This window comes from Somniosus microcephalus, chromosome 12 (assembly GCF_052327205.1).
Source record: "Somniosus microcephalus isolate GS21.2 chromosome 12, FLI_Smic_1.0, whole genome shotgun sequence".
NCBI lineage: Eukaryota > Metazoa > Chordata > Chondrichthyes > Squaliformes > Somniosidae > Somniosus > Somniosus microcephalus.
In genome coordinates, this window is record NC_140998.1 from 84,547,712 (window position 1) to 84,568,025 (window position 20,314).

The following is a 20,314-nucleotide window of genomic DNA, read 5'->3' on the forward strand; positions in this document are numbered from 1 at the left end:
ATTAGGGGGCATAGTCTTAGAATAAGGGTCTGCTCTTTCAAAACTGAGATGAGGAGGAACTACTTCACTCAGAGGGTGGTAGGTCCATGGAATATGCTGCCCCCAAAAGCTGTAGAAGCTACATCATTACATAAATTTAAAACAGAAATAGACAGTTTCCTAGAAGTAAAGGGAATTAAGGGTTACGGGGAGCGGGCAGGAATTTGGACATGAGTCTAGGTTCGGATCGGACATGGCCCTGTGGGTAGCGGAGCGGGCCCAGGGGCCGTGTAGCCTGATCCTGCTCCTATTTCGTGTGTCTAATTCTGTTAGATTCAGGAGATGGTTCTGTGATAGTAGATTGGCGGTTAGGATCAGATCAGCCATGATCTTATTGAATGGCGGAGCAGGCTCGAGGGGCCGATTGGCCTACTCCTGCTCCTATTTCTTATGTTCTTATGACCCTATCCGTTACCCATAATAGTTTGAAAACTTTGATCAGATCACCCCTGAACCTTCTAAATTTTGGGGAATACAACCCTAATTTGTGTAATCTCTCCTCGTAACTTAACCCTTGCAGTCCGGGCACCATTCTGGTAAAGCTACGCTGCACTCCCTCCAAGGTCAATATATCCATCCTAAGGTGTGGTGCCCGGACTGCTCCCAGTACTCCAGGTGTGGTCTAACCAGGGCTTTGTATAGCTGCAGCAGAACTTCTACCCCCTTGTATTCTAGTCTCTAGATATAAAGGCCAGCATTCCATTAGCCTTTGATTATTTTCTGTACCTGTTCATGTCATTTTAATGATCTGTGTACCTGGACCCCCAAGTCTCTTTGGACCTCCACTGTTTTTAGCTTTTCACCATTTAGAAAGTACCCTGTTCTATCCTTTTTAGGTCCAAAGTGGATGACCCCACATTTGCTTACATTGAAATCCATTTGCCAGAGTTTTGCCCATTCATTTAATCTATCAATATCCCTTTGTAATTTTATGCTTTCATCTACACGGCCTACAATACCGCCTAACTTTGTCTCATCTGCAAATTTGGATATTTGACTTTCTATGCCATCATCCAAGTCATTAATACTGTGAAAATTTGAGGCCCTAACAGATCCCTGCGGGACACCACTAGTCACATCCTGCCAATTTGAGTGCCGACCCATTATCCCTACTCTAGATCTCCTGCCGCTCAGCCAATTTCCTAACTAGGTCAATAATTTGCCCTCAATTCCGTGGGCTTCTACCTTAGATAACAGTCTCTTATGTGGGACTTCATCAAATGCCTTCTGGAAGCCCATATAAATAACACCCAGACATTCCCCTGTCCACTACTTTAGTCCCCTCTTCAAAAAATTCAATCAGGTATGTCAGGCATGACCTACCTTTTAGAAATCCATGCTGGTTCTCTGATCCACTGAAAATTTTGGAGGTGTTCAGTCACCCTCTCCTTAATTATAGACTCTAGCAATTTCCCAACAACAGATGTTAGGCTAACTGGTCTAGAATTCCCTGGTTTCCCTCTCTCGCCATTCTTAAATAGCAGAGTGACTGATGGGCCTTCAATAACCACAAAACTAGAAGTTATAGACTTAAACAAGTTGGCTTTTAATCACTAAGATCAGAGCTAACATCTCAACACGCCGACTGGTTCACAGGAATGAGTCATACAGATCCTGGGATCTTTATGTAAGAGAAGTCAGGGGCGGAGCCAAGAGCCAAGACCTGGAACCTCCCAGGTTAGTCGGGAAAGAGGAAGTGAAACTATACACAGTGGGGGAGGGTAATATACATGAGTGCAAAACGAATACAGGATCAAGACAAACAGATTTCATTACAGTGACATACGCAATTTTCCAATCTAAAGGAACGGTTCCTGAATCGGAAGAACTTTGGAAGATTATAGTTAGGGCATCTGCAATGTGCTCACCTACTTCCTTTAAAACCCTGGGATGGAAACCATCTGGTCCTGGGGATTTGTCACTCTTCAGTGCCATTACTGTTATTTTACTTATGTTAAAATTTTATTGAGTCCCTGTCCCCAATTCAATATTAGTTTCCTTGGGATTTCTGGCATGCTCTCCTCTTCTACTGTAAATACTGATGCAGAGTAATTATTCAACATGTCCATCATTTCCTTATCATTGACAATATCACTGCTTTCAGTTTTTAAGGGGCCAACGTTGCTCCCGACTACCCTCTTTTTCCTAATTTAATTGTAAAAATCCTTTGTATTGATTTTGATATCCCTTGCAAGTTTCTTTTCATACTCCCTTTTTGTAGCTCTTACTATCTGTTGTGTGACCCTTTGTTTTTCTTTGTATCTTTCCCACTCGCCAGGATCTGTGCTATTTTTTTGCACTTTTTAATGCTTTTTCTTTTAGTTTTATGCTGTCCCTTACCTCTTTAGTCGTCCATGGCTTTTTTTTTGGCAGGTAGAGCTCTTGCCCCTCAGGGTATAAACTGGTTCTATATCACAAATTATTTGTTGAACATCTTCCACTGATCTTCTGTCGCTTTACCCATTAACAGATTTGCCCAGTTTACTGTGGACAGTCTCTGCCTCATCCCGCTGAAGTCTGCCTTACCTAAATCTAGAATCTTAGTAGCTGTTTCACATTTCTCCCTTTCAAACGCTACATTGAACTCGATCATGTTATGATCGTTATTGGATAAATGTTCACGCACAGTTGGGCGGTTAACTAAATCTGGCTCATTACTAAACCCAATATGGCATGCCCCCTTGTTGCCTCTGGGACATATTGTTGCAGAAAACTATCACGGACACACAAGAAATTCACTCCCTTTCTGGCAGCTGCTTATCTCAATCCATATGAAAGTTAAAATCTCCCATTAAAACCACACTGCCTTTGCTACACATTTGTCTAATCTCTGCATTTATACAATCTAGCACTTCACAGCTACTACCAGGGGACCTATACACAACTCCCACTACAGTCAGCCAGCCAGGACAGTCTCAGTGTTTTATGAGACTCAAGTGACTAGGTTTTTTAAAAATAAAAATGAGGACTATTTGTGGTAGTTCTATCTCTCACAGATTATAGGGTTTCTTCAGCGGCCCAGAACATCATGCGGACATAACAGTTGCTCACACATGTGGAAAGCAGGACTTATTTTACGCATTAACACCCAACAGGGAGAGCTTTCATTTGAGCCAACAGCAGTTTAAAATTATTTTAAATAAGTTACGCATACACTCTCAATCAGCAATCACTAAGTGTCGAGCCCAGATGATAGCTGTCAGAGACACTGGGGCATCAACTTTACATAAACAATAATTTAAAAAAACTACCCACTAAGGCTACATCTTGCTAACACACGCATCTCTGACTACCAGATGGCAACCAATGTTATCAGGAGCACTAAGGTGTCCTGATGTATTCCAGTTTGTCACAATATAAGCTAAGTTAGCTACCTTATACACCCAAAACAAAAAAAATCCATTAGACTAGAACGTTACTTATAACATACAGACTGCTGTTTTTTTTTTGTTTTTTTTAATTCTACCACACAAAAGATGTACACCATTCCTGCAACAATTTAAAATATGGACTAAAAGCTTTCATTAAAATTCATCACCTTTTTGGATCAAAGCCTTCTGCTCCGCCTTTGGAACCTCCACCTGGTGTCCTCCATGCCAGACGTTCAATGTACTCATCAACATCGAAAGGTTCCTGAAAACAAAATAAAAATCTATGTAACACCAGCCACCTGAAATATAAATTTGAAGTGCCAAGCACATTTAAATGTACATTGATAAAAATTATGGCACAGCTAATTAGGATAAATTAACAGTATGCCCAATATACACCCTTGGGGCAAAGCCTTCAGGGATTTTCCAACACATTAATATTTCAATTATCAAATATTAAGGATAATGCATTTACTTTCTATTAAAGCAATATTATCAACTTAAAGAAAAGAGGATACCTCCATAGAGGTCACTCAATGTCATTCTCACACAACTACAACAACTTGCATTTATACAGCAAGGAGCGTTATGAAACAAAACTGGACACCAAGCCACATAAGGAGATATTAGGAAAGGTGACCAAAAGCTTGGTCAAAGAGGTAGGTTTTAAAGAGTGTCTAAAGAAGTAGAAAGAGGTAGCAAGGCGGGGAGGTTTAGAAAGGGAATTCATGTCAATTCATGCCAAGACATACATGTATTTTTACATATATATATTTTCATATACCATAGATCTTTTGTGCAAGTGAAAATGTCTGCTCCAATAATCTTAGATGACTTATTTGGGCTCTTTTCAAATAGGCATTGTACAGGAAACGTTGTGCTATCCGGAGGCGAGCTATCCGGCAATCTGGAGCCACCGGCAAAAATCAGCCGCCGTTTTTTATTCTTTTTGTTTGTTTTTTTTGCTTTGTTTGAACAGTCAAGCTGTGCAAGGTCTGCAGCTATAGCAACAGCTTTAGGGCCACACCCGAGTGTTTAGAAGCTGTTGCTAAGCAACAGTGTTTGTTGTCAAATACGGAGATAAGAATCTCCGTATCTCTCAACATTAACTCTGGAGAGTACGGCACTTTTTAGGCAACGGCAGCAGCTCGGTCCCGTGGGTGCCGGATAGCACAAAGTTTCCTGTATTAATTCAGCTTAACAATAGATGTTGCCCATGTAATATTATTTCACCTGAGTATATGCATAAATTACTATTTTGCACTTTCACTTGAGATTGACACATAAAATCACTCACACCCAAAAAATAAAAGGATTAATTGGACACTCAACAGCAACACCCAGTGTGATTTCACACCAAAGTCTTTACTCTAATCCTGCTGCATTTGCGCATGAGTCACTACACCGAGTACATAAAATAAACAAATACAATTTTATTCACAATTCACAATTTAAAACTCTGGCCCAAATTTCCTGATTGCATGTGCGCAGAAATGACACCGAAATTTCAGCCCGTTTCCATGCCAATTTGGATGACCAGAACTTACGCCAAAATTTCCTGCGGAGCTCATTTACCTACGCTGGACCGTAAAACCCATCGCAAGCCAATGCAGCGTCACCAACAGGAGGGTAATGGCAAATGGGCTGCTGTGTTCTGCCTCGGCGCCTCACACGCAGACCCTCTTCATGCTGCTCCTCCTTTAACATGCACAGAAGGGGTATACTCATTGAGAAGGCCATGCCAGCTGCTTAGTCCTTTGGAATGAGTTGGAGGTAATGGGGGGTCCGAACAATTTCAGCTGCTTTGAGATTGACAGCACTTTGCTTGAGGATAGTGCAGGTCGCAACAGGAAAAATTCTAGAAAAGAAAATAGTTATTGAATCCCAGAAATCGCAGTTACACCAATATCGGATGACAGTGGGCCATGCTGCACCTAATTTTTTGTACATAAAATGTATACCAGTGTATTATTTGTGAAAATCCACAAAACTCACGGGAGCTGTTCTTTTGTTTGGGGGTGGATATATGTAAATGAGCGGTTTCGGCAGACGTGTCCTGGAGCGGCGCAAACGATCGAGGAAATTTGTGTGCAGCAACGTTTTAGTGTATAACCGGTGTAAATGCGTGAATTTCCTTGGGGGAAAATAATGGTTCAATACCGCCCTTACGCCGAACCTTTCCTGGAAATTCCAGACCACTGTACTTAAATTAAGGCTTAGTAGTAATTTTACATAATTAAACTGTGTGCCTATGCAGGTGCGAGCTATAACTAGGTGTTTGAGTTATTTCCAACTGTCAAAAAAAATAAGAATTTTATCCCTATTCAACAGAACTGCTAATAGCAAGCCCAGTCTATGAAACATTATTTTACAGCAACAGTTCCTTCCCCTAAAGCTGCAATAAAATTTACATAGAAAGAAACAGTAATAGATTTCAGAACTAGAAGTTAGCCTGCCTGCCTTGAGGTGTCAGCTTGGCCCACCCGAGTAAGGTCGAGCTCATGCCACATGCTAGAACTTGAGCACATAATCTAGATTGATACGTCAATACAGTACTTAGGAGTTACACTGTCAGAAGTGGCATCTTTTGGGTAAGACAGTAAACGGAGGTCTAATCTTCCTGTTAAAGATGATATTAAAGATCCCTTTGTACTATTGTCCTGGTGTCAGTTTTTGGGAGGTAACTGGTGTGGAACCATTGCCTCTTGCCTACACAAGTCATTACACACAATTTAAAAAAATATTCTCAGGATGAACGCAACGCTGGCAAGACCACATGTATTGCCCATCAAAGCTGGTGGTTAGCCTTATCCTTAAAACTGTTGCAGTCCTTCTCATGAAGATGGGAAGAGTTTAGAGTCGTTTTGATATGATATTTTAGCTATAAATTGCATAATTACCTATGAATTGGTAGGCCTCTTAACATTAAATCATACAATGATACACAGAAACATAGAAGATAGGAGCAGGAGTAGGCCATTCGGCCCCTCGAGCCTGCTCCGCCATTCAATGCGATCATGGCAGATCATCCAAATTCAGTACCCTGTCCCTGCTTTCTCCCCATATCCCTTGATCCCTTTAGCCTTAAGAAATGTATCCAACTCCTTCTTGAATATATTTAATGAATTGGCCTCTACTGCCTTCTGTGGTAGAGAATTCCATAGGTTCACCACTCTCTGGGTGAAGAAATTCCTCCTCATTTCTGTCCTAAATGGCTTACCCCTTATCCTTAGACTGTGACCCCTGGTTCTGGACTCCCCGACCATCGGGAACATCCTTCCTGCATCTAGTCTGTCTAGTCCTGTCAGAATTTTATAAGTTTCAATGAGATCCCCTCTCATTCTTCTAAACTCCAGCGAGTATAAGCCCAATCGACCCAATCTCTCCTCATACGTCATTCCTGCCATCCCAGGTATCAGCCTGGTGAATCTTCGCTGAACTCCTTCCATGGCAAGAACAGCCTTCCTCAGATAAGGCGACCAAAACTGCACACAATACTCAAGATGTGGCCTCACCAAGGCCCTGTACAACTGCAGCAAGACATCCTTGTTCCTGTACTCAAACCCTCTCATTACGAAGGCCAACATACCATTTGCCTTCTTAACCGCCTGCTGCACCTGCATGCTTACCTTCAGCAACTGGTGCACAAGGACACCCAGGTCTCGTTGCACTTCCCCTTCTCCCAATCTATTGCCATTCAGATAATAATCTGCCTTCCTGTTTTGCCACCAAAGTGGATAACCTCACATTTATCCACATTATATTGCATCTGCCATGCTTCTGCCCAATCACCCAACCTGTCCAAATCATCCTGGAGGTTCTCGGCATCCTCCTCACAGCACACACGCCCACCCAGCTTTGTGTCGTCTGCAAACTTGGAGATATTACATCTAGTTCCCTTGTCTAGATCATTAATATATATTGTGAATAGCTGGGGTCCAAGGACCAATCCCTGCGGTACCCCACTAGTCACTGCCTGCCACTCGGAAAAAGACCCATTTATTCCAACTCTTTGCTTTCTGTCTGCCAACCAGTTCTCTATCCAAGTCAATACCTTGCCCCCAATCCCATGTGCTATAACTTTGCACGCTCGTCTCTTATGTGGGACCTTATCGAAAGCCTTCTGAAAGTCCAAATACACCACATCCACTGGTTCTCCCTTATCTATTTTACCAGTTATATCCTCAAAAAATTCCAGTAGATTAGTCAAGCACGATTTACCTTTTGTAAATCCATGTTGACTTTGTCCGATCCTGTCACTGTTTTCCAAGTGCTCTGCTATTACATCTTTTATAATGGACTCTAGCATTTTCCCCACTACCGGTCAGGCTTACCGGTCTGTAATTCCCCGTTTTCTCTCTACCACCTTTTTTGAATAGTGGGGTAACATTAGCTACCCTCCAATCCATGGGTACTGTTCCAGATTCCATCAAATGATACTGCACAGGAGATCATCATTCGGCCCATCGCTCTTGTGCCAGCTTTTCGAAAGAGCTATCCAATTAGTCCCACTCCCCTGCTAGTTCCTCATTGCCCTGCAAATTTTTTCCCTGATGAGATTTTGTTTGGTAGATGGCAGAGAACATTGCCCATTTTTAACATAGTTTCTCCCAACCATATTTACACAGTATTTCCCATCTGAGACTGTGCTCAGGAAATCACCTCCCTTCTCCACTCCCACTACTGAACCAGTCAATAGAAGAAACAAGACTGACCAAGGGTTAATTTCTTCTGATTTTCTATGAAGAAACACTTAATCTCCACTAAGCATCCCCAATGACAGCAGAGATTAGAAACTCATTACCTAGGAATTGGAGACACAAACCTAAATCTTACTATACCAGGAGACCGCTTGTTGAAAGCTCCAATGTAACACCATGCCACTCACAACAAAGTTATAAGATGAATACCCCTGAATCCATGAGCACTTTGCACTGCAGCTACCAGTCTGAATGGTTGCATCCACATGCAGATCTCCACTCCAGCCGATTAAAATTCAAGTGTTTTGATTGCAGGCCAGAATGTTCTCACACAATTTAAATCAAATTAGGGTAATTTTTTACAGATCCAATAGGACCTCCTGGGCACTTTTAAAACCATGCTTGACACAACAGTGGAGTTATCTAAATATTTAAAAAGTAGGCTGGCTGTGGTTGCAATTAGTTACCAGAACATTTATTTAAAAATGTGTAAGTGGGTCATTTATGCTTAGATCAAGATGGTTCATACACTAGAATGATACTGTTGGATCAGGTTGATATTTATCTGGGTTCTTGGGGGATGGGGATGAACTGTTGTAAAATAATGTTTCATAGACTTTCTGGGCTTGCTATTTGTAGTTTTGTTGAATAGGGATAAAATATGAGAGCAAATATATTACACTTGTATGAAAATGCAACTAAGCCTTAATTTTAAAATTGCAAGAACTATAGGTAGAATACTTTATAACAGCTGTTAATATTTTCTAGTGTAAATACTTTTAGCTGCAGGATGAAATAGATAGGGTAATAAGCATAAATTTAAAACCTGGGACTATGAATAGATATGGGTAACAACTATTAACGTGAAATGTAATTTTAAAATAAATCATTGCACTTCTAAGTGAGTAGGTGCAGAAAACACATACATTGAATAACGAATCAATTTTAGTTCTCCTCTATTAGATCGGTAGGTATGCTGCATGGAAGTTAAGACTAATGCCTTTTATTTTGGTGTCCCTGATACTCCAGCACATGAATCATGTCATCATTGCACATTAAGAAATCTAACCCATCAGTAATCTCTACATTTTGAAGAAAAGATGCTAAATATTCAATATAAATAATACAATTATTGTCCCTTCATCAATATTTCATAAAATCTAATATATCTGACCACAGTCCACAGCCACATACAAAATAATTGTTTTAAAAAGATTCACATAATTTAGATTTCTTCTGAGGTCAGAGTTAAATATAATACAGCTGCAAAAAAAAGGTTCTTAAAAGAAATAAAAATGAGTCGTTTTGTGAATCTAAATGGACTCATTCCTGATCTGCCCATCCATCTGTAACACTAATTGTGCTGGACAAATTAGAGAAAAATTGATTTAAAAAATACTTGAGTAGCTAGTCTACTATGCATCATGTCAGCTAAGTAGTTATGAATATTTTAAATAGCAAAGCTTCAATTTTTGTTAAATAATATTGAAGTCATGATGAAGCAGCAGCTGTGAAAACATTACAGCAGCAATAAAATGCAGTAAGATAGTTGGTATGGTACCCAGGAAAATGGACCATGGTGACACAGCATAACTGAAGTTGTATGCAAAAAGTGGCAAGAGCAGGGAACTGGAATCCTACAGAATTACAGCACGAGATTCGAAGATGGGCCTAAACTATGAACTGGGCCTAATGCAGCTGGTTTGGGCAGTCAAGGTGCAATTTTAGTATACAGTTTGAGCCCAATACTTAACAGTGATTTTAGCTAAAGGTCAAGAAATTCTGGAGGTCATTTATCTTTACTGAAAGCACAATAAGATGTGGAATAAAATCAAAGTGCACTATTTTTACATGATTGAAACAAAAAGTATATTAAGAGTCCCTGATTCAACTCGAAGTCGCAGTTCACAATGAAATCAATAACACAGGAAAGAGCAGGATGAAGATCTTGAGTTTGAAAAGTCAGGTGTTGAATTAAAAATGAGGTACTCAAGGGTAATCATCTCAGGATTACCCGTGCTGCCATGCATTAGGTCAGTTAGGGTGAAGCAAATTAGACACATCAATGTGTGACTTAACAGATGAGAGAGTTTCATATTTCCAGAGTGATGGCAAGTGCTACAGGTTCCACACTGGTAGTAATGTCCTTACAAAGAGAGTAAATCAAACAGGAGGAGAGGATTGAAACTAGTAAGACAAGGGGAGGAGCAAAGAATTTGGGGGGAGGGATCAAGTAAAGGTCTAAAACAGTGAGCTCAAGAGGTGGGTGGGATATGGAGATGCATCTGGGACAGACAGAAAGAGGTTAAGGAAAGAGAGTAAATCAAATAATAAAAAAGGAAAAAGGGTACTATCAAGTATAAAAGAATCAGTGTTTATATGCAAATCTGCAAGGCATTAGAACTAGAGACACTAATTAGAACAGAGGGGTGTGATACAAACTTGCCTTCAATCAAGGCGAGGCTGGGAACTCTATTCCCACCAATAAAATTTTCAGGAGAATTAAAGAAGGAAGAAAGGAAGGAGGATGATAATATTAACAGTTACAGTTTTTATTGATGACGATACTCAGATGGAGTCTGGGTTCAGTTAAGAAGTAACAAGGGATCTGTTGCTATGTGAGAATATAGTATAGACCACCAAAGAGTAGGAAAGAAATTGAGAATGAAATTTGTAGGCAATTTGGGGAAGGATGCTATGGCAACAGTTGTAATAATGATGGCCTTTAATTATCCCAAGGTAGACTGGGATAAGGTAAAGCTTTATGGTCAAACTGTAAGAAGTTTCAAGAATAGATCTAGAATTGTTTTTGTCAGTTGCATGGTGCATGCCAAACAAGGAAAGAAGCAATACTAGGTCTGATTCTGGGGAACAAGGCAGGACAAGTAAGTGGCCAGACTATAAACATACTTGGGAAATAGTGACCAACATTTCCACCACCTCTCTCAGACTGCTTGTCTGACATCCAGTCTGGATTGAGCTGTAATATCCTCCAGTTAAGCATTTGAAGGACCAAACCCATTATCTTCAGCGCCCAACACAAATTCTATCCCCCTCCCTGGCCATTATCTCAGGCTGAACCAGACTGCTCAAATTTTGTGTGTCCTATTCATCCCAAACCAAGCTTCCAGCCCCATATTATCGCTACCACAAAGACCACCTACTCCCACCTCTGTAACTTCATCCACTCTGCCCCTATCTCAGCACATCGACTGCCAAAACCGCCATCCATGCCTTTGTCACCTCCAGATTCAGTTATGCAAATGCTTTCCTCAACAGCCTCCCATCCTCTAAACTTCAGCTCATCCAAAGCTCTGCTGCCCCTCTTATCCCACAAGTTCTGGTCACCCATCACCCCTGTGCTCACGACCTACAATGACTCCCAGTCCCTCAACATCTCAGATTTAAAGTTCTCATTCTTGTATTTAAAGCACCACCCCCCCGCCCACCATGTCACCCCTCCCTGTCTCTATAACCCCCTCTAGAGTTACTACCTCCTTCCACTGAACTTTCTGTCCCTGATTCAAGTCTTGTGCAGCCCTCCTTTCTCCCCCACCATTGGCAGCTGTGCCTTCGAACTACCGAGGCCCCAGGCTCGAAGTTCCCACCCACCTAGCTTTCCTTTAAGACCAATCTTAAAACCCACCCCTTTCACCAAGCTTTTGGTCACCTCCAATATCTCCTCCTTTGACATGGCATCCATTTTTTCTTTACACCGACTTGAAGTGCCTCAAGACATTTGTCTATGCCCACTCCAGAGACTTGAGCACAAAAATCTATGCTGACATTCCAATGCAGTACAGAGGGAGTGCTGCACTGTCGGAGGTGCCGTCTTTCAGATGAGACGTTAAACCGAGGCCCCGTCTGCTCCCAGGTGGAGGCAAATGATTCCATGGCACTATTTCGAAGAAGAGCAGGGGAGTTATCCCATGTGTCCTGGCCAATATTTATCCCTTGATGAAAGCCTTCCCCCAGGAGCTAATTGCAACTGGGCAACCTGGAAGTGCCTTAACAGACTTAGGACCGGTGTAGGTTGCTCAAAGGTGTCACTAAGCAAATGGGGATATTCAACCAGCCCGACAACTTGTGAATGTGGAACTGAGGCACAGACTATGCAACATCTCCTGCAATGTCCATCGTTAGAGGAACCCTGCACTGTTGCAGATCTTGCCGAACTCAACAACAAGGCGCAAAAATGTGTCCAGTTCTGGCTGGGCTATGTATAGACTGTCCGTGGACACAAGAAGAAGATCACAAACAGATTATCTGGTCATTATCGCATTGTTGCCTGTGGGAGCTTGCTGTGCACAAAATGGCTGCCGTGTTTCCTACATTACAACGGTGACTACACTTCAAAAAGTACTTAATTGCCTGTAAAGCGCTTTGGGACGTCCAGTGGTCGTGAAAGGCGCTATATAAATGCACGTCTTTCTTTCAAGGTGCAATATTATTGCAGTCTGGACATTAAGAGTCCAAGTTAAAGGTGCTGCACTGGAAATTAGCTAATATCAGTGGATGAAAAAGTACCTAGGCCTGATTAATTGGTTGAAAAATTTCACAAACAGATCAGTGGGAAATAGTTATATGAATAAGGTACAGGTTAAATAATTCCTACTAGGAGTAAAGAGGGGTATGTCAAAGACTGTGGTTCGATGGATAAGTAGAGACAAGAGCAATGCCCACATGCAACAAGACCTGAACAACATTCAGGCTTGGGCTGATAAGTGGCAGGTAACATTCGCGCCACAGAAGTGCCAGGCAATGACTATCTCCAACAAGCGAGAGTCTAACCACTGCCCCTTGATATTCAACGGTATTACCATCGCCGAATCCCCCACCATCAACATCCTGGGGGTCAAAGTTGACCAGAAACTTAACTGGACCAGCCACATAAATACTGTGGCAACAAGAGCAGGTCAGAGGCTAGGTATTCTGCGGCGAGTGTCTCACCTCCTGACACCCCAAAGCCTTTCTACCATCTACAAGGCACAAGTAAGGAGTGTGATTGAATACTCTCCACTTGCCTGGATGAGTGTAGCTCCAACAACACTCAAGAAACTCGACACCATCCAGGACAAAGCAGCCCGCTTGACTGGCACCCCATCTACCACCTTAAACATTCACTCCCTCCACCATCGGCGTGGCTGCAGTGTGCACCATCTACAAGATGCACTGCAGCAACTCGCCAAGGCTTCTTCAGCAGCACCTCCCAAACCCACGACCTTTTCCACCTAGAAGGACAAGGGCAGCAGACACATGGGATCACCACCACCTCCAAGTTCCCCTCCAAGTCACACATCATCCTGACTTAGTATATCGCCGATCCCTTCATCGCCGCTGGGTCAAAATCCTGGAACTCCCTACCCAACAGCACTGTGGGAGTAGCTTCGCCACAAGGACTACAGCGGTTCAAGAGGCAGCTCACCACCACCTTCTCAAGGGAAATTAGGTATGGGCAATAAATGCTGACCTTGCCAGCGTTGCCCACATCCCATAAATGAATTTTAAAAATACAATAAATACAGGGGGAATAATTCAGAAAAAAGCTATGAGAAAATAAAAACAGCTAAGAACGGGATTGTAAAATACTGGTGGCCAACATAAAGGGGAAGATACAAATGGCTGTTATAAGAATGTAAAAAGTAAATGGATATAGTTAAAGAAGGGGTGTGACCACTTGTAAACAAAGGTCATCTTGTCCACGAGAGTGAGGAAATGATGGAAATACTTGAGTATTTTACCTCATTTTTCACAATGAAGATGGAGGTGGGACTGTATTCATTAAAAGTATTGCATGAAGTTCTGGGCACCATATTATAGGGAGGATATCAGAACCATGGAAAAAGGTTCACTACAATTATACTGGAAAGGAGAAGTTATAGTTATGAGGAAAGGATTGAAAAATTACACTTTTTTCCACTGGAATTGAAGGGACTGTGTGGAGATTTTCAAAACTATTAAAAGTTAAGAAATAGTGTAATGTGGCAGAGCCACCAGGGGACTCTGATCTAATGTACATAATTATCTTTAACAAATTATTAGCTACAGAATGAATCTGTATCTTTGTTCATATTATTGCATGTACATAGCGCGGTCCCTTTAAGAATGAGACCAAACACGATGACGTCATCACGTGATCCTCCAGCGGCAGGAAAATGTGATGACGTCAGGCTGGGGAGCCACCCTAGCCAGTCCTCGTGGAGCCAGCAAAGAGTACAGACCTGTAATTTAGTTCTCCTGTGTTTTCGTGTTAAACTCTGTTGAATAGTATTAAACATCGTTTGTTTGATACACTGACTCGACCTCAGTCCTTTAGTTAGGAATCTAGCCATTCCTACAGTAACAATGTTTTCATTATGTGGTAAATCAGTAAACAGGGGCATAGATTCAGGATTAATAGAAGTAGGAAGTTAAAAGAATGTATTTTCACAAGGCTATGACTACAAATTTTAAATGGTCATTCACAAAGAGTATAACAACATTTAAAATGAATTAGACAAGAGCAGGGAAACAGGATTTCAATAGATATTCTCAGTTGAGCTAGAATGGCAAGATGGGCCGAATGGCATCCTGTGCTTTTATTTCTATGATTAGTCATCAGTAGATCTTACATAGGATATACGGCACAGAAACAGGCCATACGGCCCAAACAGTTTATGCTCCACTCGAGCCTCCTCCTGTCTTTTCTCATCTAACTCTCAGCATAACCCTCTATTCCCTTCTTACTCATATGCTTGTCTAGCCTCCCCTTAAATGCATCTATACTATTTGCTTCAATCACTCCCTGTGGTACAGAGTTCCACATTCTCACCACTCTTAGGGTAAAGAAGTTTCTTCTGAATTCCTTATTTGATATCTTGGTGACTATCTTATATTGATGGCCTCTAGTTATGCTCTTCAAAACCGTTCATAATTTTAAAGACCTCTATTAGGTCACCCCTCAGCCTTTTTTCAAGAGAAGAGACCCAGCTTGTTTCCAGATACGTATACCCTCACATTTCTGGTATCATCCTTGTAAATCTTTTCTGCATCCTCTCCAGTGCCTCTATATCCTTATTATAATATGGCGACCAGAACTGTACACAGTACTCGCAATGTGGTCTAACCAAGGTTCGATACAAGTTTAACATAACCTCCCTACTTTTCAGTTCTACACCTCTAGAAATAAACCCTAGTGCTTGTTTTGCTTGTTTTACGGCCTTGCTAACCTGTGTCGGAACTTTTAGTGATTTGTGTATTTGTACTCCGAGATCCCTTTGTTCCTCTACCCCACCTAGACTCGCACCCTCCAAGTAATAAGTGACCTGCTTATTCTTCCGAGCAAAATACCTCACATTTCTCAGTGTTGAACTTCATTTGCCAATTAAATGCCCATTCTGCAAGATTATTAATGTCCTCCTATAACTTGTTCCAGTCCTCCTCAGTATTGACTATCCCCAATTTGGTGTCATCCGCAAATTTAGAAATTGTGTTTTTGATTCCAACGTCTAAATCGTTAATATAAATTGGGAACAACAGTGGTCCCAGCACTGATCATTGTGGAACACCACTACCCACCTTCTGCCACTGTGAATAGCTACCTTTCACCCCTACTCTCTGCTTTCTGTCTTGAAGCCAGCTAGCTATCCATTCTGCTACTTGTCCCCTGACTCCGCATTCTCTGACCTTGTTCATCAGTCTATTATGGGGTACCTTATCGAAGGCCTTTTGAAAATCTTGATAAATTACATCTACTGCATTAACATTGTCTACTCTCTCCGTTACCTCTTCAAAAAATTCAATGAGGTTGGTCAAGCAAGACTTTCCCTTTTGAAATCCATGTTGACTATTTGAAATCCATGCTAACTATTCATTACTATGTTTTTGGTTTCTAGATGTTCTTCTATTTTCTCCTTTAGTAGGGATTCCATTATTTTTCTTACCACCGATGTTAAGCTAACTGGTCTATAATTCCTTGGGCATGTTCTACCCCCTTCTTAAATACAGGTATTGCGTTAGTTATCCGCAAGTCCTCTGGCACTACACCTTTTTGTAACGAATTATTAAATATGAGTAGTAATGCCTCTGCTATCTCTTCCCTAGATTCTTTTAAAATGCATGGATGCAATCCATCTGAACCAGGGGTTTTATCCTCTTTGAGTTTGATTAGTTTATTTAATATATCCCCTCTTTCTATTTTAAATGCACTTGTCTCATTACTAATCTCATCATCCAATGTCATGTCCACCTGTTCCATCTCCCTGGTAAATACTGAAGCAAAATAATTATTTAATATTACTGCCATCTCTCTATTGTTACCTGTGGTATTATCCTGTCTATCCCTTAATGGCCCTATTTTATAGTTCCTCTTTGCCTTCCTAATTGTTTTTTTGACTTCTCTCCTAATCTCTTCGTATTCTCCCTTATCATGCACTCCCCTGCTGGCTATGTACTTTATGTATGCCTCTTTCCTTACCCTCAATTGTTCCCTTATGGCTTTATTCATCCATGGAGTCTCATTACTGTTTAGTTTGTTCTTTCCTTTTAGCAGAATATATCATTCCTGCACTCTGTTGAACACCGTTTTAAATGTTTCCCATTGCTGTTCTATATCATTATTTGCCAATATTGTTGCCCATTTTATTTTCCCCAAGTTCTATTCTCAGCCCCTCAAAATCAGTTTTTCTCCAATCTATTACCCTGGTTTTTGTCATACTTATGTCCTTCTCAATTATCATCTTAAAGCGTATTATATTATGGTCACTATTGCCTCGATGTTCCCCTACTTTTACTTCTCTTATCTGCTCTGGTTCATTCCCCATTACTAAAGCCAATAGCAAATCCTCCCTTGTTGGGCTTTTGACATATTGGGTTAGAAAGGAGTCCTGTACACACTGTAGGAACTCCATTCCCTTATCCCCTTTGCCTACCTCTTCTGTCCAATTAATATCATGGTAGTTGAAATCCCCGATGATTATTATTCTATGTTTTTTACTCATTTCCCTAATTTGTCTGCATATTTCTTCCTCCATCTCCCTTCCACTATTTGGTGTTCTGTAGACTACACCTATTAGTGTGATTGATCCTTTATCTCTATCCATATGGATTCTATTTTTGTCTTGCTGATAGCTGCGTCACTTTTTTCTACTGCCATTGTTATCCCTAATAAGTACAGCTACTCCACCTCCCCTTTTTCCCCTCTATTTTTTCTAAATATGTTATACCCTGCAATGTTTAATTCCCAGTCCTGGTTTTTCTGCAGCCATGTCTCAGTAATCCCTACTATGTCTGGTTCCTCGCAACGCATGATCGCCTCCAGCTCCCCTGTTTTATTACAGACAGTGTGCATTGCTTGATGGCCGGCGCAGACACGATGGGTCAAAGAGCCTCTTTCTGTGCTATACACCTCTATGCTGTACAGTTTAACTCATTTTAATAGGATTTCCTCTCACTTTATGTTTAACCATCTTTTTAGACTCCTGTTCTATAACTCTATATATTCCCTTGCCATCAATGTCCTCCCTTACTTTATTTTTCCTATGCTCTCTTTTCCTGTTTTGTTGATAATTAGGCTGGTTACGTTTCTTGCAGATCCCTCCCCCCATCTTATTGGTTTAAAGCCTTTGCCACCTCCCTACTTACCCTTTCCGCTAGGACACAGGTCCCATCCCGGTTCAGAGTCCCAGAACTGGTGCCAGTGTCCAATGAAAAGGAACCCCTCTTTCCAACACCAGTCCTTTAGCCACATGTTAACTCTCCTGATCTGTCTGCACCTATGCCAATTTTCACATGGCTTGGGCAATAATCCAGAGATTACTACCCTCAAGGTCCTGCTTTTTAAATTAGAGCCCATCTCCTGCAACTCTTTCAGCAGGACCTTCTCCCTGTTCCTACTTATGTCGTTTGTTACAACATGGACCATGACAACTGGATTTACCCCCTCCCTTTCCAAGTTCCTCTCCAGCTGCCGTGAAATATCCCTTACGCTGGTAGGCAACACACCCTTCGGGATTCTCATTCTTGGCTGCAGTGGACGCTATCTATCCCCCTAATTATAGAGTCCCCTATCACTACCACATTTCTATTCTGCTCTTACCCCACCCCTCCCTCCCCCTCCGACAACCTTCTGAGCCATGGTGCCTTGATCTACATTGTGGCTGACCTCCCTGCAGTCTTTCTCCTTGTCTTCACAGGTAGCGAATACTTCGTATCTGTTGGACAGGACCAGTGTCTGCGGGACCTCCTTCTCAACCTCTCCTAAATCCCCACGATCCGGCTCCTTAAGTCACACCCTCCCCTTCCTGAACCTGTGCTTTCCTCTGGGGTGTGACTGCATTCAGGATAATCCAGAAATTCCTCCCCCTCCCTGATGTGTCAGAGTGTCTCCAACTCGCACTTCGGCTCAATGACTCCGAGCCAGAGAGATTCGAGATGGAGACATCTCCTGCAGACGTGTTCGCTCGGGACAGTCTCGCTGTCCACAAACTCCCAAATACTGCGATCCAGACACACAACCTGCCCTGCCATATCTTAGTCCAGCCTTGTTTTATTTATTCAATTCGTTAAAGTCTTAATGTACATCCAAAGTACATTAGATTATCAACACCGAACTGAGCAATAAACATAGCTTAGAAGAATGACTCCATCGCTGTGCGTCAGGGAGTGATACAGAAAACACCCTTGCACCACGCCTTGACTCTGCGACTCGATAGTGGTAGCTGATTTTGTTGAATGAGCCACGGTTGATTATCACATCATTTAACAGACTGCAACAAACTACAACTCAAAACATTACATCCTTACAATGACAGTTAACAATTAAAAGCCCATTTCCGTGCCCAACACATCGGGAGAATCATCCATTTTCCCAAATTATCCAATGCACAGAGGCCCGAGGTGAATGAGGCTTGGTGCGAGCATTGACAAAGGGGCTGGGACAAAAAACACACCCGAATGGCAGCGGCGGCCGCCGCCGTTGCTGGGGACCCACCTCGAACAGTTCTGCTGTCGCAGCCATTCCGCCCGAACACAAGAGCGGCTCCTTAACAGTGGGCCTCAGACGCCTACATACTGAGCAGGAGTGACAGAGCGGCCCGGAAGATGCTGCTGTACCCGCCGAGGTCCGATGGGGGGTTTTGGGGAGGGGGAGGGTTGCTGCCTGGCGCTCCCTCACCAGCCGCTCGGCGTCTCCTCCATGTTTCCGCCCGGCCGGAAGTTGGCCACCTGCGCAACTGGAAGCAAAATCGGAGCCACTGCGCAGCCGGCGCCTGCCCTTGCCCTCTGACCTGACTGGCACTGCGCAGGCGCCGTGGCGGTTTCCGTGTTGTCAGCCCCCAGCCACCCTCCTCCCGGATCAGGCCGAGTGCCGTCGGTCGCTCCTCTCCAGCCGGCTCCGTGGGCTGGATTGTGCGTCGCCTCTACAGAAAGAGCATTTATTTGTCCTTTAACAGCAATCTATCTGAGCTCGGCAGAAATGAGTGTTCGGGCAGTTTGGCTGGTGGGACTCGAGAGGGGAGAAGCGGCGTCAGTGAAGTTCTCGAGGTAAATGTGTGGAATAATCATCAGGCTCTGCCCCCAGTCTGACAGCCTCTCCTCACCAGCAAAGGAGACCGGCAGACAGTAATATGCTTTCAGCGTAGTATGTTGTACAAATAAGCACAGGCATTTTTCTACTAAATACATGTAAATGGTAACAAGTACTGGAAACAAGACCATTTTCTCAGAGGGAAGCAGAACTGAAAATAACGAAAGACTTGCATTTATATAGCACCTTTCATGACCATCGGACGTTCCAAAGCGCTTTACAGCCAATGAAGTACTTTCATTTTGAAGTGTAGTCACTGTTATAATGTAGGAAACGCGACAGCCAATTTGTGCACTGCAAGCTCCCATAAACAGCAATGTTATAATGACCAAATAACACACAATCAAAATACTGTGGATGCTGGAAACCTGAAATGAAAACAGAAAATGTTAGAAATACTCAGCAGGTTAGGCAGCATCTGTGGAGAGAGAAATAGAGTTAACATTTCAGGTCGATGGCCTTTAGTCAATGACCAGATAATCTGTTTTTGTTATGTTGATTAAGGGGTAAATATTGGCCAAGATAACTTTTCTTCGAAATAGTGCCATGAGATCTTTTACGTCCACCTGAGAGCAGATGGGGTCTCGGTTTAACGTCTCATCTGAAAGACAGCACCTCCAACAGCGTGGCACTCCCTCAGC

General features: G+C 42.3%; 2 protein-coding genes across 3 annotated transcripts in view; one reads left to right on the forward strand and one right to left on the reverse strand.

Annotated features, from left to right (window-relative positions):
• Positions 1-19,328, reverse strand: part of exoc5 (exocyst complex component 5) — a 102,804-nt gene extending 83,476 nt beyond the window's left edge. The window contains exons 1-2 of the mRNA XM_086003254.1: positions 19,080-19,328; positions 3,578-3,672 (exon numbers count right to left, since the gene is read on the reverse strand). Coding sequence (XP_085859380.1) covers positions 3,578-3,672; positions 19,080-19,106 — 122 coding nt within the window. The 5' untranslated portion in view covers positions 19,107-19,328. The remainder of the gene's footprint in view (positions 1-3,577; positions 3,673-19,079) is intronic.
• Positions 19,329-19,377: 49 nt separating this feature from the next.
• Positions 19,378-20,314, forward strand: part of ap5m1 (adaptor related protein complex 5 subunit mu 1) — a 35,597-nt gene continuing 34,660 nt past the window's right edge. Inside the window, exon 1 of one of the 2 annotated variants that reach the window (XM_086003256.1) lies at positions 19,378-19,630. In XM_086003256.1, the coding sequence (XP_085859382.1) occupies positions 19,563-19,630 (68 nt within the window). In that variant the 5' untranslated portion in view covers positions 19,378-19,562. The remainder of the gene's footprint in view (positions 19,631-20,314) is intronic. The other variant, XM_086003255.1, reaches the window with a different exon arrangement.